At 42.0% G+C, this 25,348-nt stretch overlaps 1 protein-coding gene across 2 annotated transcripts in view; it reads left to right on the top strand.

The window, feature by feature from the left end:
• The window catches only part of CYFIP2 (cytoplasmic FMR1 interacting protein 2), a 2,832,302-nt gene that overhangs the window by 691,747 nt on the left and 2,115,207 nt on the right, over positions 1–25,348 (top strand). For both annotated transcript variants that reach the window (XM_044069335.1, XM_044069334.1), the window contains exon 4: positions 20,320–20,397. In XM_044069335.1, the coding sequence (XP_043925270.1) occupies positions 20,320–20,397 (78 nt within the window). The remainder of the gene's footprint in view (positions 1–20,319; positions 20,398–25,348) is intronic.

Below are 25,348 nucleotides of genomic sequence, written 5' to 3'. Positions count from 1 at the left end.
ATGCAGACAGAGCTTCGAGGCCCAAGGGCATTAAGGCTTCTACTGCTAAAAATCCTTAACCCTTCTGATAGAGACTCCAGGGCGCTGGATAGATGGGGAGAAAGGTTTATACTTCAGCAACTTTGGCAATTAGAACTTTAAACTGCCAATTTCATATTTTAAAATGTCAGCAACATGTTATCGGACTGCTTAAACAGAAAATTATGTTGATTCCTGACTGTGTGGAAAATAAAGACTTATAGGATTTAATGCATTCTGCTGAACAAGTTGGAAAACACACTTTGCAATGTGGTTTTGATTCTTTAGAGACCTCTTACAGGGCTGCTGTTACTGGGTCTGTGCTTAGAAGGCATGCTTGGCTTAAGGAGCAATCTTTGCCTGATCATGTTAAAGCTAAATTGTTGGATGCTCTTTTAAATCAGGACCGCCTGTTTGGCAACAAGGCTGAAGAAGTTCTTAAAAAGATGGAAGATAAAGCTAAATCTATGCAAACTGTTAAAGATTTTTTACAAGTTCACCCTCCGAGATTTAGTAGGCACTGGCCTTCTAAGAAATGGTCCTTTCCAGCCCCTTCCAGGTCTTCTCAAACCAAACCCAGACACAGCAAAAACCCCAGGTTTCAGTCCCAGGGGACTCAGAAAACTAAGCAGTGGGGGGCCTCCACTTCCAAGTCTGGGAATTACAAGACACCCCCGTATGGTAAACTGTCTCAATGACTTCCTTTTAAAATTTCCAAGCACTTATCTTCTGACTGCCCCTTTGGGGGGAAAGATTGCTCTTCATGCAAAGAACTGGGAACTCATTACCCAGGACAAATGGGTTTTAAATATAGTATCCCAGGGATACAGATTTCATTTCCACACATTGCCAGCACCAAGTGAGTGGCCGGACAGTGGACAGATGCTCAAAAACAAGTACTTTCCCTCTTAAGCATGAGGGCTATTTAACTGGTACCAGAAGAGGAAAAGGGACAAGGTTTCTATTCCAGACTTTTTCTGGTACCCAGAAAAGACAAATCACTGCATCCAATCCTGGGCCTGTCTGCTCTAAACACCTTCCTGGAGATTCCAAAATTCAAGATGCCGACTCTTCACCAATTACTTTCTATGCTAGGCAAAGACACCTGGTTGGCAACACTAGATTTAAAAGAAACATACCTGCCCATCCCAATCAGGGAATCTTGCAGAAGATACCTATGCTTCAAAACAGGCTACATGCACTATCAGTTCTCTGCACTGCCCTTTGGCTTATCTACTTCGCCCACGGTATTCACAAAGTGCCTAGCTCCAGTTACTGCATTTTGAACACAAAGAAGAATTCAAATATACCCATACCTGGACAATTGTCTAATTCAGGCAGAAAGCCAGGACATGCTTTTGAATCATCTGACGTTTGTAAAAAGGGTTCTAACTTGTCTGGGGTACACCATAAATGAAAAGAAATCACAACTAGTACCCTGTCAACAAATTACATTCCTGGGAGCAAGCTTGAATACAACTTCCCAGATGGCTTACCTCATACCAGAAAAGCAAATTCATTTGACAACCTACTTCAAACAAGTGGCCACCAAAACCCTGCTATCTGCAAGACAAATACTGCAAGCCTTGGGGTTCATGGCCTCCTGCATTCTTCTAATTCCATATGCAAGACTGCATATGAGGAAACTACAGTGGTATCTAAAAAGCCTATGGAGTCAACATTCTCACAGCCTAGAAACAATGATTCCTATCATACCTTGCCTACGCCTAGAGTTCCTTTGGTGAGCAGAGGCCTGTCACCAAAACAAGGGACTACCTTTCACACCACCCCCTGCCGTCATAACCCTAACAAGAGATGCATCAGACTATGCATGCAGGGCTTACCTGGCAGGGAAGTGCATTCAGGGCAAGTGGAACCCAAGTCAAATGCACCTGCATATCAATCAAAAAGAAGTTAGCTGTATAGAATGCTCTGACAGCCTTCAAGGACTACATTCTTCCAAGACAACTATTGATAAAGACAGACAACACCACGGTTATGTGGTACATAAACAAGCGGGGGGGGTACATATTCTTACACTCTCTGCAGACTAGCCATGGCATTGTGGAACACAGCCTTGAGCTACCAAGTGCACCTATAAGCTCAATTCCTGCCAGGAAAATTAAATACACTGGCAGACGGACTAAGCAGAAACCTCATGGACCCACACTAGTGGAAACTGGAACCAAGGATTTTCAACATGTTGACAAGCAAATGGGGGAGCCCAGGTATAGACCTGTTTGCCTCCCCCAGAACTACCAATTGGACAAATTTTGCACAAGGGCTACCCACAAACAAGCCTGGAAGGTGGATGCTCTGTCCTTCAGCTGGAAAACCTTATCAGTCTATGCCTTCCCCCCCCGCTGCCTCTGCTCTCCAAAGTACTACTAAAAGTCAAACAGGACAAACCAAGGATGATTTTGAATGCTCCAGACTGGCCGTGCCAACACTGGTACTCCCTCCTGCACAGTGTGTCACAGTTACCTCCATGGCACCTGCCTCTGACTCCTTCCCTGCTGTCTCAGCAGGAAACCCAGATCCTGCACCCACAGCTTCCAACACTGAACCTTGCAGCCTGGCTAATTACTTAAACTCTCCTTTACCATCCCTCATCAAACCTGTGATGGATGTCATCTTAGAGGCAAGGAGGCCTAGTACTAGAAAATCTTATGCTGAAAATGAAAAAGATTCTGTGCCTGTAACCAATCTCAAGGGATGAGCACAGCAGCGCCCAATTTACCTCAGATTTTACAATACTTAACTGAGATGCTTCTCAAGGGCCTGTCTTTTTCCTCCATTAAAATCCACACCTCAGCCATTTCAGCTCATTATAACACAGAACCTCCCCTCTTCTCTCATCCACTGCTCAAGCAGTAACTCAGAGGGGCCAAAAATTTGAGATCACCCAGGAGAGCTCCATCCCCAGCTTGGGACCTTAACTTTGTATTAGAGAAACTCACTCTACCTCCTTTTGAGCCAGCTGCTACTGCAGACTTAAAATTTCTTTCTTGTAAAACAGCTTTCCTTTTAGCAATCACTTCAGCTAGAAGGGTATCTGAATTACAGGCCCTTATGGCAGTGGAGCCTTTCATCATCTTTCATGCGGACAGAGTGTCACTCAGAACCAATCCATCCTTTATGCCCAAGGTGGTATCCAGTGTGGCTCTTAATCAGTCCATTCATTTGCCAAGCTTCTTTCCCAGTCCACAGAAAAAAGGGGAACAGATTCTGCATTCATTGGATGTGCACAGACAACTTAGATTCTACTTGGACAGGACTAAACCTCAAAGAAAATCTGAACAACTGCTGGTAGTATTTGCTGCAGGGGCGGAGGGGAAGGCTATTTCAAAACAAACCATTTCTAAATAGATAAACCATTGCATTCATTTCTGCTATAAGCACCATGGAAAACCTATCCCCCAGGGGATCAGACCTCACTCCACTCAGTCTGCATCTACTTCCACAGCCTTTCTCAGAGGCGTTCCTACCAGGGACATCCTAGAAGCTGCTACCTGGAGTTCTGTACATACTTTCACCAAATATTATCATTTGCCAATTTTCTGTAAATCCAGAGCTGGCTTTGCCACTGCAGTCTTACAGGGCCTTATAGCTGGCCCTGATGCTATCTAAACTCCTCCTCCCAACCATAGCTTTGGGAATCTACCCAAATGTAATGACTGCAACAGTGAAACACGAAGAACATAGTACTGTTGTGTACACTTACCATAAATGTAGATCTTCTAGTGTATTCACTGTTGCAGTCCTGTTTACCCACCCTCCAGCCCCCTAACTTCTTTTGGCTATACCTCTGCTTTCCTTTACTATGCTTAAAAGCCCTTTTGGTGTATTTGCTTTTTTGTTTGAGGTATACCTTTGTGTTTTTATATTTAATTGCTCCCCATTAGGGGGGCACCTGACATCTGGGGCAAGAAAAACTGATGTAATGGCGTCAGCTGCATGTTTTATACCCCTGATGACCTGACGTCATGGAAGAAGGGACAGCAACTGATGCAGGACCCAAGACTTTGTTAATCAGGCCGACTGAGGGCAACCTGCAAGCAGATTACCCAAATGTAATGACTGCAACAGTGAATACACTCGAACATCTACATTTATGGTAAGTGTACACAACTTTACTTTCTGTTGTTGGGCTTCTGCCAGGTTCCCCTGGGCCAAGCCCAGGAGTTCCCTGAGCCTTGTCCTGAGGTTTAGGACATATGCCACGGCAGACTCCTTGTGAGATTCACACTCACCTTCCCAATCATCACAAATTAAATCTAGAGGTCCTGTCACCCTATGTCCATACAGCAACTCAAAGGGTGAAAAATCCCTGGATTCCTGGGGGAACCTCTCTGTAAGCAAACAACATATATTTCAAATATTTCTCCCTCTCCCTCTTTAACTGGTCTGCAAATGCCCGTAGCATGGACTTGAGTGTAGAGTTTAACCTCTCAATAAGACCATTAGTCTGGGGAAGGTAGGGGGTAGTCTTCGGGGCTTCACCCCAGAAGACTACCACAGACAAGCCAGCAGGTCTGACATGAAATTGGCACCTCTTTCAGTCAGCATTTCTTTTGGGAAACCTACCCTGCTGAAAATCTCTAACAAAACATTTTCCACCTTTTCTGCCTCAGTGGAGGACAAAAATCACTGCCTCAGGGTATGTTGTAGCGTAATCTACTACCACTAGGATATACTTTTTCCTTGTGGAACTTGGGGTACACAGAGGCCCCACAATATCCATGGCTACCCTCTGAAAATGCTCCTCAATCACAGGCAAAGGCATCAAAGGAGCTTTCACCTTGTCTCCTGTCTTGCCTACCTTTTGGCACTGCTCAAAGGTCCTGCAATACTCTGTTACATCTCTGGAAAGTCCAAGCCAATAGAAGTTCTGCATAATACATCTCTTTGTATGTTTTATGCCCATATGACCTGCAAAGGGAATATCATGGGGTATGGCTAGAAGCACCAGACGATAGGTTGTAAGCACTACCAACTGCTGTATCCTCTCCCCTTCTAGCCCACCCTCAGGGGTCCATTCTCTATACAGTAACCATTTGTCCCAGTATACAGATTCCCCCTTCCCTTGAGAATCAGCCACCTCACTAGCTACCTGCCTCTGGCCTTGCAATGTAGGTTCTGAAAGCTGAGCTTGTCTCAAGTCTCCCTTTGTAACCCTTCCCAGCTCCCCTTCCACAGGAAGTCTGGCATCCTCTGACAGTGGTACCTTACTGTCAGCCTGGGTACTACTACTCACCTCTACCTTTGCAGTCACTCTGTCCAAGGGAACATCAGTACCCACAAGCAGCTGTAGCTCACCTTCAGTCTCACTGCTGCAGGGTAGCTTCCTCACTGAACTAACCTCCTCACCAGTCCTGGCTGCAAGTGTGCAGTCTGACTGGGTCTCCCCCAGGCTACCAGACCCACATGCTTGTCTCCAAGCCATTAACACATGGCACTGCCTCATCAGAATCCTTCCCTATCAGGACATCTCCAGGATGGTAGTTTGGTACCCCTGTTGTCTTAAGACAGCCTACAGTTGGTATTTTGTCTTTCCCACTTACTGGCTCCCTCACTTTTTGTTCCTCACCTTGCCTCCATGGACATCTATATGCCACATGGTGTATATATATATATATATATATATATATATATATATATATATATATATATACACACACACACACACACACACACACACACACACACACACACACACACACTCATTTTAGCACAGGTGTTAAAGGACAGTGTCACATTTTGAAGTTCTTGCCGTTAGCCACAAGGAATATTTGGGTATAAGCAGATAAGCTCAAGATGAAATGGCTAGGAGTGATTCACAAAAATGTAGGAACTAATAGCTTGGTGCAGATTGTTTGTCCTTAGTGTTGTGGTTAGCTAAACTGATTAGTTTGCTAAAATAGAAGAGCAATTCTTTGCTGAGCAGCAGACCAGGCTTCCCCTTGTATCTGCACTGCATGTCAGCTCATCACATTTAGTACAGATTTTATTTTCACAGTGCACAGGGAAATCCTTTTCTTTATTAGTATAAAGGACAATGCTTTTTAGGGTACTCAGTCTCCTTACAGTTCATATACTCAGCTTTGGCAAGGCTGCTGATGTCACCCACCTAGAAATACACCTCTGGGAACACTGTAGCCCAGTAATCTCTGTAGCACATCTGGTAACTGTGTACTGCTGGAGTGTGATTTAGAGCTGTGGTAGGATTTCATCCCCAACTATGGCAGTTCTGGATGTTTTGTGTGTGTTTCAATGTCTGTGTACAGAGCAATGCATTATAGGCTAGTCACTCGCAGTACATTTGAAGTATCCTACTTTGGCAGTCCTGACGATGTCATTCCTTGTGAAATACACCTTTGGGGATGGAGTTCTCTAGTAATCCCCATGGTGTGTCCTATAACAGCTCTATGCTGTAGTATGACATAGACCTTGGTCATGGGTTCTATACCTGCACATGTCAGTTGTGGATGTTTTGTGTGTGTCTCACTGTCTGTTTAGGGAGCAATGCATTTTAGGCTACTCACTCGCAGTACATTTGAAATGCCCTACTTTGGTAATCCTGCTGATGTCATTCATTGTGAAATAGACCTTTGGGTAAGAGGTTTGCTAGTAATCCCCGTGGTGCATCCTACAACAGCTCCATGCTGTAGTGTGATATATACCTTGGTCATGGGTTCTATACCCACACATGTCGATTTTGGATGTTTTGTGTGTGTCTCACTGTCTGTGTAGGGAGCAATGCATTTTAGGTTACTCACTCGCAGTACATTGGTAATCCTGCTGATATCATTCATTGTGAAATAGACCTTTGGGAAAGGAGTACTCCAGTAATGTCCATGGTGTGTACTATAACTGTGTAGTGCTGTAGTGTAATAAACTAGTTAGGAAGGGGTTCTACTCCCACACATGACAGGTGTGTGTGTGTGTGTGTGTGTGTGTGTGTGTGTGTGTGTGTGTGTGTGTGTGTGTGTGTGTGTGTGTGTGTGTGTGTGTGTGTAACTTACATCCTGTGTAAAGGTGGGTGTGACACCTGTGGCCAATGTGGAGTGGGTTTTGTATATTTCTTATATGGTGGCCCTACGATATATCACAATGCCAACTGTACTGGCATAACAGATGTAAAATAGCTGAGAGGCTGGGGAGCAAAGCCATACCCATACATGTGACATCAAGGCCAGACAATCACAGTTAGCAACCCTAGTAGTACCCAGAGCACACTCTCAACCCATATCTCATACATACACATGCCTAGGCAACAGCCAGTATGTGGGTAGTATACTGCATACTGGCCACTGATAGTAACTATGGAGTGATAGCAGTGGGCTACAGAGGGCATGTCACCCTGCCTATCTTCCCAATATGCTCGTACATGCAGACAATGCACCTCCCCAATGGACACCTGCATCACCTGTTGTGCCTTCACATGTGACCCACAACGGACATACCATGCCTGACAACATGCCCTGTATGGGCAGATGCCACTGACACCAGGGAATGCTGTTAGCATGCTATCACCTGTGGTGCCTTCACATGTGACCCACAACGGACATACCATGCCTGACAACATGCCCTGTATGGGCAGATGCCACTGACACCAGGGAATGATGTTAGCATGCTATCAGTTTAGGTGCAGGGTAAACCTGCTGCCCATTACCAGTACCTGCCACAGGTGGGCAAGACTGACACATCTGATGATAATCTGTGTTCACATACATGGCAGGGGATGCAGAGCATTGGCCACACACAATAGCCACCCAGGTGACTGGATGGGGGATACAATACCCACCTGTGTGGGCAAATGCAGAAACGACAGCCCTGAGCCACAATGCAGACCATTGTCATGTAGCCTGATGCCAAGGTATACCCATCACCTACCCTTGTATAGCCTGCTGGCACAGTTGACCACCACACATCCATGCAGACGTACCCATGCATGTCAGTACTGGCACCCAGTATGTTCGTGTGTGTGTTGTATGGTGTGCATGTCCACATCCACATTCACTACAACCCCCCTGGGCATACTGAAGCATGCTGTCCGATATCTGACACCTCACATCATAATCTTTGCCCATATGACCTCCATATGACCTGTGTGGTGCATGTGATACCTGCACATTGATGTGTTGTGGCAATCCCACTAGAGATGAGTTGTACTCCTGGTCCTGCCAAGTGTATCAATGTGTGTGCGTCCCTGTGATAGTGTGGCTGCGTTGACGCTGGCACCTATTCATGCAGACAGGCACATGTACGTCACCTACCATATATCTACCGTATCCCTGTTGCAGATGTCACTCACCATCACATATATGTTCTGAGTGCTCCACAGCAGGTAACCCATGTGGCGCATCCAGTAACTGCATCGAACTGTGATAGCACTACATAGTTGTCAGGGGTTTGATACCCTGTGCTGGTAGATGTATGACACAAGCATGCTTCAGTTTTACCCTCCCACCCCTCCCTGACAAGTATTTGCCTCTGTCTGCCTCCCCCACTCCCTCTCTGGGTGGATGTGGAGACCCACATCCGGTTTGCTTAGGCAGCAGCATATGTATTTTAAGTTATGCTCATGATCAGCTGATAGCCTCTGCATGAATTGCAGCTCTCCCCTAGCTGATTGCATGTGAAACAGCTGTGGTAACATTCCCATAGTCAGTTGCATGGAAACACACTCCAGTATCTAGGAACATCATGGTGGTGTTGGCCCTTTTCATACACTGTGAGCAGGAACTAGATGTGTTGTTTGGCAAACAGCATCTCAGATAGATTGGGGATGTACCTCTAACAACATACACTGTGGAAAGAGAGCAACAAACAGGAGGGGGATGTGCCTGACCTGACTACAGACTGTAAGTGCTGCTATACTGCATTTGGAGTAATGTTGATTTAACAGTGTTTGTCTGGATATGGCTGGTGTACATGTCGTAATACCTGCCATGTCAGTTCCATGTATATGAGGAATCCCCATCTGCAGGGTCATCTGCAGACTGGGCAGTATTGTGCCTTTGGTTTCATGTATTAGCCATGGAGCATCTATCTGTGGAATGCAGAAGATAGTGTGAGGATTGCAGTCTGTAGATGATAAAGGCCATGATAGTTACTGGCTTCATATCCCTCATAAGACATATGTTGCAACAAACCCCGTTACAGTGGTAAATGTATGAGGTTATCACAGCAACATGTCTATATTGGCCCTGTGTATGTGCTGTCAGCACACCTCTGTCAACCTTTGTACAAATGTTGTGCATTAAGTGGTGCATATGTGCTGTACACCATAAATAGTGTCATCATATCTGATAACAAGCCAGTGATATATCTCATTGCTACACATGTTATGTACAGTAGGGATTATATTTCATGACATAACCTGGACATTCTGTAGATGCTTGTACGGTACTAAGGTATGTGTAGTGATGGTGAATGTTGGCAGTGTGTGTATTGTTAATATGTACTGTAGCCTGTGTACAGACTGTGGTAGATGTCATTGTTCTAGTTCCCCTTCTATCTGATGTTACCTGCTGCCCCACTGTATGGTACCATTTTGGCATACATGTTTGTAGGGCCATACACACACATGTCCCATACCATAGACAGCCATCAGACCAAACTGTGTAGCAGCCCAGTATATGTAGGGTCATTCTGTGAGTGGTACATATGAGGATGGTGTAGAACAGATAGTCCATATACTGTAATATTATGTTAGCTTACCATATGTGGCTGTGGCTGTGTTCACATTGGTTGTGGTTATGCACTTTCACACAGGTCTGTCTTACCCTGTGTTGTGACATGCCTGTTGAGCCTGCTATATATGCAGGTACATGTGCATTCCCCCATAGGAGATGTAGGCCAGTGTTGAGCCAGTCTGCCTGTAGGCTGCACAGTGCATTGTTACATGCCTAGCAGCTTAGTGTACTTACCCAGTGAGATGTCATGTGCAGATACTTGCCAGATGTACTGCTGCTGGGCCTCCCTTAACAGTCATGTATGTCAGACAGAGCAGTGGGATGCTGTACAGATGTATGTCAATATCTACTGGGTAGTATGTGTTCCTGGCTCCTCTGTACAGCAGTCATTCTGTGTCAGGCCAAACAGGAGTGTGTGAATGCAAAACCTATGGTGGCACATGTGTACCAGTCGTTATGTGTTATACCCATCTACATGGCTGTCTACATCCATTTTGTCAGGCCTGGTACACATGTTGTGCACTAAGGGATTATGTATATACCTCTGGACTGAACAGGGTGTGTTCGAAGTTCCACATATATTGGCCAGTATCTCTGCTGCACTCCACAAGGGCATTACATGCTAGCAGCGGTACTTTACAATTATTTCCTTAGGATGTCTGTAAGTAGCCAATGGCACACATGTTATAAGCAGATGTGACCTTCCACACACACCATGTCTGTGAAGGCAATCCCAGTGAGAGTAGCAATAGTCTACTAATATGCCTGCTATACATACCTGATATACCCTTGCAGTACGACTTTGGGACTATAGGGCCTGGGGTAGGGCTACACTCCATGTCCAGGACATATGGTGGAAATATTTATACATATACTTATACAGATAGCCATATATATGTGATTACACATGTTTACTACTTCCAGTTACCACTGTCATGGCAACCACCCACTATAAATCCCTACAGCATGTGGGCATGGCCCCTTTACAGTTCCTGTGTGATGGACATCCTTCTGTTTGTGGGCATCAGCATTACAGACAGCAGGTAGTAATACCTCTTACAGGAGAACCTGCACACCCATGGCGGCCACATATTTGCAGGAGGATCAGGAACTACAGACAGACTGTGAGTAGAGTTGTGTTATGCTTTGTATAGTACTGGTGTTACAGGGTGTGTGTGTACATACTAATTTAACTTGGAATGCAGTCTGTCTGCATAGCTCACTACTGTGGGCCTGTCCTCTTGCTGGACAGAGGTATGACTATCATGTGTTGTCCGTCCACCACACAGGTCCTGTGTCAGATATTACACTGGCAGTGTGAATGCTGAGTGCTTTCAGTACATGGCTACATCCATTTATGTTTCTAACCTCAATTTCCTTACTAAGGGTATGTTGCAGACTATCCTGTAACACCAGCTACTTGCTTAGTGTATGGCAACAGTATTCCACATATGTGCCTGTGTTCCAGCCTTTGTCCTCCATCTACATACCAAGCTTTGCACATATGTCATGCTGTTGGGGGTTGTTCTGTAGTGGGCTGTGAGTATATTACACTGCCATTGCTGCCATTAGTCCACTGCTGTTGTATCCCCCACACATACAGTGGAGCTGGGGCCATATATGTGTGGGTGTCACCTACACAATACATGTGTGCCCTTATGCACTCCAGCGGCCAGTGTATGTAACAGTGGTATATGGCCCTGTATTATTGAGTCTAGGTGGGGGAGCACCATAAATGACCTAGGCTTTTACAAAATGTGGGGGTATCAGGGGTGAGCTGCTGCAAGGTATCTGGATGTACAGTACCGTATACTTCACCTATATTTACATTACTTACATGAATTGGGGTACTGCAAGCCTACTGCCTCCTGCCATATGAACTGTTCTGTTTGTCGGTGTGCTCGTGATGGTGTCAGTTATGCCTTGTTATGTAACAGTGACAACCCATGTGATCATATAACATCTTTACCACCTACTGAGTTTGTACAGAGTGTAGATAGAAATTGCTGAACTGCACACCTACAGTACATACTGTTGATTGTTTGGTATCCTGTGGCCCAGTCTGTGTTCACTATTGTACAATTTGAAGGGCTTGGCCTGGACAGCAACAGTTGTGAACCTTTCCATACTACTATATTAGTGTAACTGTTTCACAGTTGCAATACTCTGTTTATATGGTTGTCAGTGTCTGAACAGCTATATGACATGGCATATAGAACTGTTATAGTACACAATGAAAGGTTTCCCATTTCCGCAAACCTGTGTGTGGTGTCTTTCCTATGACCTCTCTATGGGTATATGTTGCAGGCAACGATTGACATTTGTATGGGTGGCCCATACAGTGTCCAGTTGTTCAGGTGTTAACTGTAGGGAGGGGTGTTGGGATATCGAAAGCCCACAAGCCCCCTAGTGGTAACAGTGGGACTGAGGTCCCCACGCATGGGCAGTCACCACTGCACCTTCACAGCCCTAAAGGTGGCTGTGATGGGGGCTAAGCCGCAGAGCCAGCCTGACTCTCTAATTGTGACACGAGGCCCTCAAGCTGGTGTAGAAGATCACCAAACTCCTCGTTGATCGCTCTACGCACCACAACCCCGACCTGGCGACGGGTGAGAGGTGCCTGTCCACGCCCACTCCCAGGAGGGACGAGCCCCATCCCCTGAGGCGGTTCCACCCAAAAGTGGTGCAGGACCAACGGACAGGGAGGTGTGGGGTTGGGCCTCAGACATGCTGGTGCCCGGTGCCTCGGCCAGCTGAGGTGAAACAGGTGGGTCCGCTGGGACCGGCCTTCCCAAGCGTGCTATAGTGTGTAGATTTCAACATAATATATGGGTTAGTAATAGTCAATACATTCCGGGTTAGGTAATACAGCATGCATAGATATTCCCATTAACCCAGACATCAGATATGGAACAGTTGCATAGCAAACAGAACACATGCATATATGGGACCACAGTGGTAATAAGAACTGCATGCAGGTACATTGATGGCACCATGCCAACAATGTTGGAATAATTCAATGTGGCACATACATGAGAACCATTAGAATTTTTATGAAACGATTGGCCATTATCAGAGTCAGTACATACCAGTTGGGGTGGGTATGTTGATTATTGTTGGAGATAAGGTGGGTGGAGAGAAAGATGTCAGTTAACAAGTAGTATATTCCTGTACTCAACATTACTTTCCTGGTCAGTGCTATATGTACCTTACAAGTCTTACTACACTACCCTGTCGATCTATACTGGGCAGTGATATGGCTGTCAATATCATTACACATGAACTGGTTTTACCTGCACTATACACCTCTTACCTGGTATACCTGTGGAGGGAATGTTTGTTAACACTGACTAACTGTTTGTACACATATGCCAGGATTCCATGTTGATGTTTTGCACTATGCTGTCCCAACTCTTTCTGCACACTCTGGCCGTGTGTTGACCACATGCTTGTGTGCCTGGACAAATCTTTAATATTGCTCTCTTCCACCTTTAGTGACCTGACACACACATATACATGCTTTCCTACACAGTTATATTATGTAGCACAGTGTGGGTGACAGTGACCAGTGATACTTTCTTATTCAGAGAAACTGCAACACCCACAATCCCCTACAATACCAGGGTGGGCAGTACAAGTACAGGTTATATTGGTCTGTATTTATCAGCACATTGTTCGTATCCAACATACCTGTGGGAGCAATGTTTGTTAGCACTACCTGACTGTTGCCACACAAAGTTCCGGATTACACATTAGTATTCTGCACATACTACTCACTCTGTTACTGTACACACTCTGACCACAGCTTAACAAGTTGGGGTGTAAATGGGACATACGTGGCTTCTTAGTCACATAAGGTATTGGGGAGATGCTAGTGTGCCAGATGTTTGTCATACATGTGCGTCAGTCAGTTGTATTTCCTGTTTGCTGCCTATACATCTGGGATCATCCCACTCATTTCCCAGGGGGACAGGTTGATAGGCAATAGATATTGGCCACTTTAATAGACATTCTGGACATATCTGTACAGTTGTGGGGTATGATTCTGTATGCAGACTACTACCGCTGGCAGGATTTGAACCATGGCTGTGTGTGCTAAAAGAACAACACTTCACATCTCAGTTACATGTGCTATTCGGTTTTTGTTGTCTGCATTTTTCCTATTTACTGTCTATGTGTCTCTCAGATGTACTAAATGGCCTCTGGGGATTACACTCGTCATATACAGGCATTCCTACACATTCGATTTATGGTGCATGGTGTGGGTAACAGTGCTTAATACAACAGTACTATTACATGATTGCAAATCTACATTACCATATGATACCAGAATATAGATGTATAGTCCAGCAGTTGGACCTGTTTTGCCAGGGTATTACACTTTTATTTCCATACTAACAATATGAGATTCTTCCTGCCATATTCTCTAGCGTATGCAGTACTTGCCTTGAACAATACAGGTTTTATACTAGCAATTACTTTACTACTACTTTTATTTTTATTTCCTATGACAGTAGAAGCATGAGTATTACTGGCCTGCCTCATGTCGCAATTGTGCCAGGTGGCTGATGTGGGCCTATTGGTTCACAGCCCGCTCCATTGCAGCTGTGGGGGCTGTAAGAGGAATATTTAGCCATACCTATCCATGATATACCTGAGATGGCAATTATTACACAAGTCGTGGACTGATACTTAGACACAGCTGGGACATACCCTGCTGCCCTAGCCTCTTGGAGCCACTCCTCCAAGAGGTCCCCCTTCTGCCGCTTCAGGTCGGCATAGTGGTGCCTGACCTGCTCACCAGTTCGGGGTATGCCAGTGGCACTGATGAGGTCGCGGGCAAGATGGTCCCAGACCTCTGCCTTATATTGGGAGCCCTGGTACTGGTCCTGCAGCAGTCTCTGTGTATGGTCTTTAACTAGGAGTCCAGCCATGACCTTGGACTCCTGGATGCAACAGCGCTGCACCCAAAAGTGCACGTTTTGTTCCCTTACTGCCATAGTGCCTGCAAGGGGAAGCTACAACCAGTTATGAGCTGTATTTCCACCTCTTGGGTTTAAGAAGGGCTGATTTCCTGCACTTTTCCCTGATTGGCCGGTTTTGAAAAGGCTAAGCTATGGGCACACCTGCTTCCCTAAAGTTGGCACTGCTTAAAGAGGTATACCACTGAGCAGATTGAATTGGCTTCCCTGCACATTGCTTACACTTACTAAGTTGAGCTGTGCTGCGGTTAGCATTGCTCAATAGTTAATTATCACTATATTTGCTTTTTGGCAGTGATTTATTATTCATTACAGGTTATATATGTGTCTGGTATCAGTGATTCATGTGTACATACACTGTATGGGAACGTCTACACTTTTCTATGCTTACTGCAGTACTCCAGTTCACATATTTATGTTCTGTGGCAGGTTATACAACATCACACTGTACATAGATTCAGTTCACATGCTTGATTTGATTTTCCTGTGGTGAGTATTAGTTTGCCGATACCTCATTTATATGTATTACTATGATGGCTTAGTGGTTAACTACTGTGACTGTGGTGTACAGCGTCCTGAGTTTGAGCCTTGCAGAAGCTGTTTATTTTGTTGCTGGGCAGAACCCGGGACGTTGAGCACAGAGTGATTAAGGCACTTTAAAGCAGTTGTAAGCGGGTGTGCGCAGGTTTGCACAGAGCTAAGCAATGCTAACCTTCGGTTACAGTTTCTTACATTTATTTAGCGTCTACTTTGCTTAATCTGTGTAGGCAATGCTTACCCCCATGCAAACGCACTTAAACATGCCTACTAGTGTTTATATATATTTACTACTGCTTATTTGTTCTTAAACCTGCTTACTAGTGCCTTATTCATTATGACACTAACACTTCACATATGCATTTAATGCAGTACTCCAGTTCACATTTAAATGTTATTTAGTAGGTTATACAGCAAAAAAATGTAAAGAAATGGTCATATACAGATTTCACAGGGAAAATGGTATGTGCTGCCGTGGGACTCGAACCTGCCTGCTCGTTAGGTGGATGCTCTGACCACTACACTGTTGCTGTGTTGTTTCATTTGCATATATCTTCCTTGTTATCCTCTTCAGCCTTTTAAGCTGCTTTAACTGTAGCTTAGCGATGGGCATACCCGTGCACCTACAGTGAGCTGTACTCAGAGTTTTAAAAAAATATAAAGGGGTTTCTTTTTTTTATTTTTATGTCCTGTTGCTGTTTTACACATGGGGGACTGTTGGTGGGGATATGCGGACACCTATGAGCGGTCTTGCTCATTTATTTACACTTTCTGCAGTCCTTCATTGGAGGTGCATGTATATTGTGAGAGCTCTGCTCTCAGACACGCCCCCTGCACTTGTCCACGCTCCGTGTAGGATTTGGAGCTCAGGCAGCACACCTTCATTAATATGCATGGCGCGCTGCCATCCTCCTCCTAAACTGCCGCTTCCGTGCCGAACTAGACTAGTCCTGCACGGAAGATTAGTAAATCCGGGGGAGAATGTCTTGCAAGAAGTTAAAAGCAATACAAAGGATTCAAGGGAGCTCAGAGAGGAAAGCAGAACATTACATTGTAGTGAAAGTTAAGACGAAGATGTAATCAGCAAGTTAAGGGAGAACAGAATGAAAACTGAATCTGCTGCTTTTTGACTAAATAAAATAGCATGAGGATAAACAATAAGTGCAGCAGTAAACATTTGCAGTTCATTGTTGTTGGCCTGGTCTTGGGTTGCTGCTGGTGTGTTCACCGTTCAGTTCACGTGTTTGATTTGATTTTCCTGTGGTGAGAATTAGTTTGCTGATACCTCATTTATATGTATTGCTATGATGGCTTAGTGGTTAACTACTGTGACTGTGACTAACTACTATGAAGAAACATAACATCCCAGTTCAGATGTTAATAAAACAGTTTTGTTCTGGTTATATTTTGTGTTGTTTAATATTATAGTCTAGTAGCAGTTTCTTTTTATAAAAGAAAATTGTATTTTAGTTTTGCACAAGTTAAAATATTAATATAAATAAAACACTGTTGTTCTATTTATTTTCTGTTTCATATTTTGTCTGGTCTTCAGTTTGCGTTTAAAAGTTGGTATCCCACAATTCATTGGAATGGGTGGGGTTACATAATTATGTGTCAGCATGCAGACTTTTTGGCCAGTTGTACTTATTTTTCATGGGCCTTTGTCCAGATTTTTTATGATTCCAGGTTGAGAGGTATGATTCAGAACTGTGTGTGCCATGCTTTGGACGTTCTGAAGTTTGTTTTTTAGTGAAAAGGAATTTTAATAATTAATTGCAATCCCAAAAGGATCTGCTGTTATACAATGACTGACCATTACCAATCAAAAACATGCACGCTGATAGGTCAGCCCAACCATCATGCCTATTGTAAATTGAGCATATACTAGTGGAAAAAAGTCCAGTCACCCAGACTTTCTTCAATTAATATATGCAATGGAAATTCTACTTTTCTTTATTTATTTACTTTTTTTTAAATAAACTTACAAAAGCTGGAGACTTCAAAAGAAGGAGACAGATGTGACAAAGAAAAATACAAGGATAATCAGGTAGATTATGCAAAACTAGAGAAACATACCTGATTATCCTTATATTTTGTCTGTCCCATCTATCCCATACATTGAAAGTCTCCCGATTTCATTTTTAATTAAATACAGCAACAACAAAAAAAAAGCAATGAGGATCTTCCTTTTTCCGGTTCTTCCTTTACACAGCACTGATGTACTGCATAAAGGTGGGACCTAAGTCCCATACGCATGCGCAGTGCATCAAGAAAGCCCTAGGATACCAGGGAAAAACGCAGAAGAGCAGCACCATGCCATAATACAGTGACATTATTTAAGAAAAGTAAGTAACGTTTTTCTTAATGCTATTGTATAATAGCAATAACCCATGGCTGGGTGTGGGTAATGATGATTTACCCATGGTTGGCTTTCACCCTTGTGACCAAACCACACCAACCGTGGGTAAATCCAGCATTACCCCCACCCAGCTTTGAGTTATTGCTATAGCATCTGTGTGCTTGTTAGCTATACTATCCATTTCTTAAAACTGCATCTGGTTAAGTCTACACCATTTTCTAGCATTTTGAAATGAAATTGTCTCCTGCTTCACTCACTAATCTGCTTTCCAGTAACTGTATGTTGGTGTGGTAAGCAAAAGCTAAATGTGCATAGAGATACTGCACTGCCTAATTTTTTCTTTCTTTTATGTCTGATTTAAAATGGATTCAGTATCAAGCTGTATGTGGATTAAGACATGCTCTTCTCCATGACATGTAGCAGAGGCAGCGTAAGTTAGGATGTTTGGGAAGTCTTGCTTTCATTAGTGTTTTAAAATAATAACAAAAAAAATAGCAAAAAAAGAATATAGTAGCCGTCCAAAAGTCGTGATCCAAACGACAGAACAAAATAAGTATAAAACTGAGCACGACCACCACGTAATGATAAATAAAATCCAGTGTGTATTATGATAAGCGCTTTCACGTGCAGCCCCAGCACACTTCTTCAGATCTCAATACATACAGCAAGAATCAGCTCTTAAATACTTTACTTAATTAAAATCAACTGATGAGTTAAACAATTAAACAGTCAAATGTCAATGACTTCTTAAAGGTGCTATCTCTAAAATAATATCACTAAAAACCGAAGTTAACATCAAACACCTAATGAACTACATATAACATATTCTCTTTAACTTGTCAGTGAATAAATATATGTAAATTCATACTGGCATAAAATAGTCACATCGTCATACCTATTATATATAGCATATAAAAACCAGTATGTCTCTAAGTAATAAATGCATTAGAGTAATAAATAATAAATGTATATGTAAATATGAATATAAAAATAAAAATGAGAATAAAAATATATACATAAACCAACATGTAGCAAAAATACCTTAAAAATTCATATTTAATAATGAAAAATTTAATACTTATTTATTATTAGTATTTTCGAGCTTCTAATACTGGTTTAATGCTAATATGTTGATTTAATCCTGGCTCCACATGAGCTCTCAGTTTAAAAATCCATGAAAGTTCAATATATTCCAGATGATTCATGTTATTACCCCCCCCTAGTCATTTTATTTACCAACTGTAGTACTCTAAACCTAAAACTGTGATTAGCATGATCAATAATATGATTCGCTAAAGCATTCCGTTGCTCTAACTTCTTCATATCATAGATATGATTATAAATTCTATCTTTCAATTTTCTAGAAGTGAGTCCAACATAAAACGCAGTGCATTGCGTGCAAGTTGCTAAATATATCAGGTTTTCATCATCACAGTTGGCATGAAACCTAGGTGCTTTCATTAGTGTTTTAAAATAATAAAAATGAACAATAGATACATTTAAGTAATTTAATAGAACAAAGCTTTTGGGTTTCCCCTTCTTCAGTGTATGAACAGTGAATACAAAATCAACTTTTTATACATTAAAGACATGACACAACCCACCAATTAAAATACTAAAATAATTAAATAACCAATTAAGAATCAATTAATGCAACATCATCTGTTTCTTCTGTAAAATAGGCTTTAAACTAACTGCCCCATTCAAGCCTGGTAAATTATCTGCATTCAACTCTAAAATCCATACAAGTTCAGCATTTTCTAGGTTATTATTCATATTACCCCCTCTTATATTCTTATGCAGGCTTTTATTTACCTTGAATCTAAAATTATGTTTAACCCCTTTTTCATACATGGGGTATAAGCTTGGACACACCTTCATAGTTGATCCCTGGTGGCCAACAGTATTGCATATGGTGTGTTGTACATGGAAGAAGGGCAAGGCTGTTGCTGTGTCACACATGGAGGCTTGGAAATGTCCCAGCACTGCCAGTAGCACTCTTTTCTTAGAGTGACAGGGGCACTCTCATAGAGGCCAGGTTCTTTGCAGGAAAATATAATTTGGCATAAGTATGAAGCTGCTCCAGGAAGTATCTGTCTTTTTGCCAGCCCTGAACATGGATTGGAGTTAGTGCAGTGGGAGGCTGTTTGGGCTCTGTAGACCCAGAAACAGCTGCTTGTCAGCTGCAAGGACAAAAAATAAAAAAGACACTGAGCACTGTACATGTTTTATCTCAGCTTAATAAACTATGCATACCTTGTTTTAATAGGTGCCAGAAACTCTGATTTCACGTTGGAAAACCATCACAGTTTGGACATATGTATATTCAGTTTGCCCTTTTTATATGAATTATTGTATTGCTGATTTGACCTATTTTATGGGGGAGGGGGGCGGTGTTCTGTCAGCTGTACAGCATGTTTGTTTCCAGAGCATTCTAATGAGCAGTAGTACATGCATCCCTGAAGTATAGCTCACAAATGATTATTGGTCCCCATTGATCACTGTGCTGTGCACTAAAATATTAACACTAACATAAGCCTATTTTGCAGTATGACTAGTGATGAGAGATATACAAGCCTTAACATAGAGAGATATCAGCAGTTTGAGAAAAAAAAACAACTAGATTAAATGCCCCCCCCCCCACACACACACACACACTTGTAATTTTGAACACTGGATCTCTGCAGGCTTTCACTGACCACAGCATGTGTTTTATTTGCAGAATGAGATGCTGGAGGAGGGGCATGAGTATGCTGTGATGCTGTACACCTGGAGAAGCTGTTCGAGGGCCATTCCTCAGGTATGTTATGTCACTTATAGTCAGCAAACACAGGTCTTTGCAGTTTGCTAACACATTAGCCTAAAACACAGTGACCTAGAATTCATGTATTTCTGCTGTTTATTTGGTTAACACTCTAAGCATAATGGCAGTAGCAGAGTCACATATAATTCAAGGCTCAAATGTTCTGATTTGATTTGCAAATGTGTATACATACATACACACACACACACACACATATATATATATATATATATATATATATATATATATATATATATATATACACACACACATACATGTATTCATGGATTTATATCAGATTGTCGAGATTTTACATTGCTGAAATTCATATGGTCAAGACCAAATAATCGATAAGGTAAAATCTCAAACATCAAGCAAAAAAATGAAACAGTGTAAACAGTGTTTAAGCGGGTCTATATTATATCATTGAACGCTTTAAAAAGCGAATGCTGATTGATCTACCTAATTTAAGTGAAAGCTTACAATCTCGAACTGTCAGATCAGCGATTTTTTTTTCCCAGGGAAAAAAATCGCTGATCCAAAACACATACTCACAACACAAGCACACCAAACAAACAGAAATCCACACACACACACACACACACACACACATACACCTAAAATCTGATACCTAACCCTACACTAAACTATGCACACACCACTAACTACCTACTTACCTTAACCCAAACCCTAACCCTAAGATCCGTCACTATCGCACACTCACCTCACTCGCTCCCTAACCCTAACTCACTTAAATCCGCCCTGACCCTCATGTCCACTCAGTCGCATACACACCTAACCCGGGCCCTAACCCTAACTCACCTAAATCACCCTAACACTCACATCCACACAATCGCACACTTACCTGAATCCGACCGATAACTTTCCACCATAACACTGAAAATACCGAAGCAACAAAAACGGACAATCGAATTCTTTCCCTAGGAAAAAATTTGAGTTTCTGCTGCTTCGATATTGTGCAGTTTCGCGAAAATAAGTTCGATCAATCAGCATTCGCTTTTTTAAGCATTTGAGGATATAATATAGATCCGTTTAAGTAGGGGGTCACGCTCTCCTGCACCCCCAGCACCCACGGTTAATTTTATATATTAACTCCAGGATTCCACTACAGTGGGGAAAAGGACACATTCACCGAGCTCCACTGTACTGCGACCTTCTTGCAGCTCCATTTCTGCTTATCAGTTGGTTTGTGATGTTTTACTGTGTCAATCATGTGATCTTGACCATATGAATTTCAACAATGTAAAGAATTGGCAGACTAATATAAACCCCTATATATTTACAGTAAATTTATGTGTGTTCATGTGTGTTCGTGTGTGTGTGTGTGTGTGTGTGTGTGTGTGTGTGTGTGTGTATATATAAATTTGTGTGTGTGCATGTATATATATATATATATATATATATATATATATATATATATATATATATATATATATATATATATATAAAAATATATATATGTCCATACACGCGCGTGTGTGCGTATGTGTGTGTGTGGGAGAGAGATCATAAAAGTATCTACCTGCTGAGACTGGTTTCTTTAGTTGTTACTTTCCTTATATTTAAACTTTGGCAACAGCTATCTGATAATATTACACAGGATTTGCATTCATGTGCATTCTGGTTGAAAGGAATACAGGTATCTGTAGACCTGTCTTCTGAGGAAAATCAGTTCTAGGTCATCGTTCTTTATTGTGGGGGATAATTGTGTGTAGAGAGTATTCTGTGTTATAATGTTTATTCTGATATTGTTATTATATCTGTTCTGTTTTTGTTTGTAACATCTAGATGTTTTGGGTTTCATATGTTTATTTTTCAAAAAAAAAAAAGTAAGAACTGAACATTGCCAGGCACCATGTGTTGAAAGCACGAAACTGGAACTCTTCTGCTGGATACTAAGTATAAATCTCAGTTAGTCAAAGTACGACAGATTCATAGGTCATTACAGTAAATTAAACTCAAGTCATGGTAAGTACAAGCATAAATGGAGTCAGTGAATGCATCACAAAACATCCAGCAGCAATGAGGGAAGATGTCATGCTGGGGGGCACACTGGAACAGCATGTATGTATTAAACATTATGTTATTCATTCTCACCACTGCAGTAGACTTTAGTCTATATGGGTTGTATCTTGCCCTAAGACACAACAACCTGCCAACTTCCAAAAGCTCTGGCTCCCTCCCTCATGTCAACTCTTAATGCTGATTGGTCAGTCCTGTGGGAAGAAAATCAGCAGTCAGACTGGATAATCTTCAGGTCTTTCTTTCCTAAAAGTTAAGATGTAGCTTACTCAGCCTGAGGTAAATAAGTAAAAAATAGCTAGCAATCTAGTTCTCAATAAAAAAAATATATAGTAGTGGGAAGGATGTGGAGGGTTGATGTAGCTACTGCACCAGTGAGGAATTTGAATGTCTGCTGCTATGATTAAGTATTACAAAACTGTACTATGTTTATCAATTCCCACTGCTGCAGTAGCCTTTAGGCTATATAGGTTGATTACCAAGGCATATCCAACCTGGGAGGAAGAAGGATATGGTTTCAGGAGCCCCTGAAGAAAAGTCCTAAAAGCCAGCCCTGGATCTAGAAAAGGAATCCAGTTAGAAATGCCTTGAAAAGGTATGTACAAAGGGCCATGTGTCTGCCTGTACCGTACTTGTAGAGTCCACCTATTTCAAATATGCCATCAACAAAGAAAAAGTAGTAGATTGTGTCTTGATACTGCCTGGAACTGTTTACTGTGGTGGGTATAACAAAGGGTAATGGCCAGGGGCAACCAGCTGAAAATAGTGTATTTTGACATGGTTGTCCTTTCTTAGTCCCAACATAAGAAATATGAAGCTGATCAGCTTTTGTAAATGACATATTTGTCAAGAAAGTACTTGAATCTTTTCTCCTTGGTTCTGAGAATCAGGATAGTACTTGATATTGATGACATGATTCAAGTATACTCTGAAACCATCTTGGACTTGTATGAGGTGATTTCTTCTTACTAATATCCTGTCCTTATGGAAGACAGATAGGGCTCACCCACCATGGAAGTTTGCAACTCATATACTCCTCTTGCAGATGACAGAGCTATAAGCAGAACAGTTTTCCATGTAATGAGCCTTCAAGTTCAGTTGAGAGTTCAAATGGAGATGTGGTTAAATTTTCCAGGAGAAAGTTAAGATCCATGGAAGCAGCACCTGTTACCATGATGTAAAGTGTTTTACTAAAAACACTAAAGAAAGGTGGAATATGTATGAGCAACCATACTGAAATGGCTGCAATACATACCAGATTATGAAAGGACAGAAGCTGTTAATACACACAAATATTTGAACACCAGTGGTGCATACCTCTGTTAGGGCCCCTATTATAGAGTAGGCATCATCTGTCTTTAACTTTCCTACCTTTTTAAATGCATATGATTGTAAAATTGGAACCACAATTTATAAACTTATGATTAAAATTATTTGAATGTCTGCTTAGGTTCTGTTGTGGCCTGATCTGAAAGTAAAGGTTTAAAAGTTAGCATCAAGAAAAGTAAGGTGGTACTGTATGGATTGAAAGGTTATATAAGGGTTAAGTTGGGACAACATGGACTTGAAATTGTTAATTCTAGAACAGATTTGGGGACTATAATTAGTAATTGGTTTAACTTTAAAAACATATATTGGATATATAAACAAGAACAATTAGGCAAAATGCTTTATTATTTAAGATGAGCAGATGAAGTATTAAATACACTGTATAAATTGACAAGCCAATAATACAGTCATTTTTGTCATCTTAATTTGGCTGACTGTGGCATGCTAGACTCCATGCAAAAGAGAGATTCACAAGAGGAATAACAAAGATCAAAAAAAGGTTTAAGTAGATTCATTTTGTATAGTATATTGCATAGATTAGTAAGGGGCAATTCATGGCTTGCTTTAAGGCTTTGACAAGGCTTTAAGGCTTTGACAAATTATAGTTTGAGAAAAGACCTTGGCTTGATTAAGGATGAACAGTATCCAGACAGCAGGTGTCATGGACCTGCTTATAACATTAACAAAACAACTAAGATACATTACTGTATCTCACAATCTGTACTACTTGTATGGAATAGGTTATTGGCTGAAGTGAAAAATTCTGGAACATTGAGTTGCTTTAAGCACAAATTAGATTAATATTTAGCAGATATGAAGTTTGTGTTTGGGACAAGTAAGTCTTGTCCCAAGAAAAGTCTTGTCCCAAAAAAAAAAAAAAAAAAAAAAAATCTTGTTTTCCCGCCTTACTGAACTAGAATAGTCCAGTCTTCAGAGTTTGCTGATCTCTGGGCTTTGGCTTGGTTCCTGTGCTATTCCATATCCTTATTTGGATAAAGGGAAGCTTCTTTGTTCACCAGTGGGAGTGGGGAGCACTGAGCAGCCTATTTGTCCCTAGAGCAGTGGTTCCAGCCAGAAACGTGTAGTCTATTGGCCATTTTGGGTCAATTCCTAGCTCTTTTCAACCCCCTGCTATAAAGCCCGCTTTAGCGCGATTTAGCGCGGAGTTGCCCATAGAGCACTATCGGGCAGCGCCGGTTAAACTATTTCTGGCTCCGTAAAGTCTGCTCTTCAATTTTTCCCTTAGAACTTCTCTACTTGCAATCTAAACAGTCTATTCTCTATCTCAAAAGCTCAGCACTTGCTCCTAAAGCATTTTTATATAGGTAAAGTACTTATATACTAAACAAAGTACTACATTAGCCTAGAATCCCCTTGAGTACCCATTTCCATATAGGTCCCTTCTGACTCAGTTACACAGCAAACTTTTTCACTTTTTCTAGCATGTCGAAGGGTCAGTTGCTAGCGTCCTCTCCTGTTCAGCTGGTGAATCTAGCATCTTGAGGCAATGTTACAATTGCCTCATGTACACAGACAACCCACTCCTTCTCCCACAAAACACAAATACATGTGAGAG

The sequence above is a fragment of the Protopterus annectens genome, chromosome 4.part0 (assembly GCF_019279795.1).
Source record: "Protopterus annectens isolate FY-2018-M chromosome 4.part0, PAN1.0, whole genome shotgun sequence".
NCBI lineage: Eukaryota > Metazoa > Chordata > Ceratodontiformes > Protopteridae > Protopterus > Protopterus annectens.
This window is presented reverse-complemented; position numbering and strand designations above follow the sequence as displayed.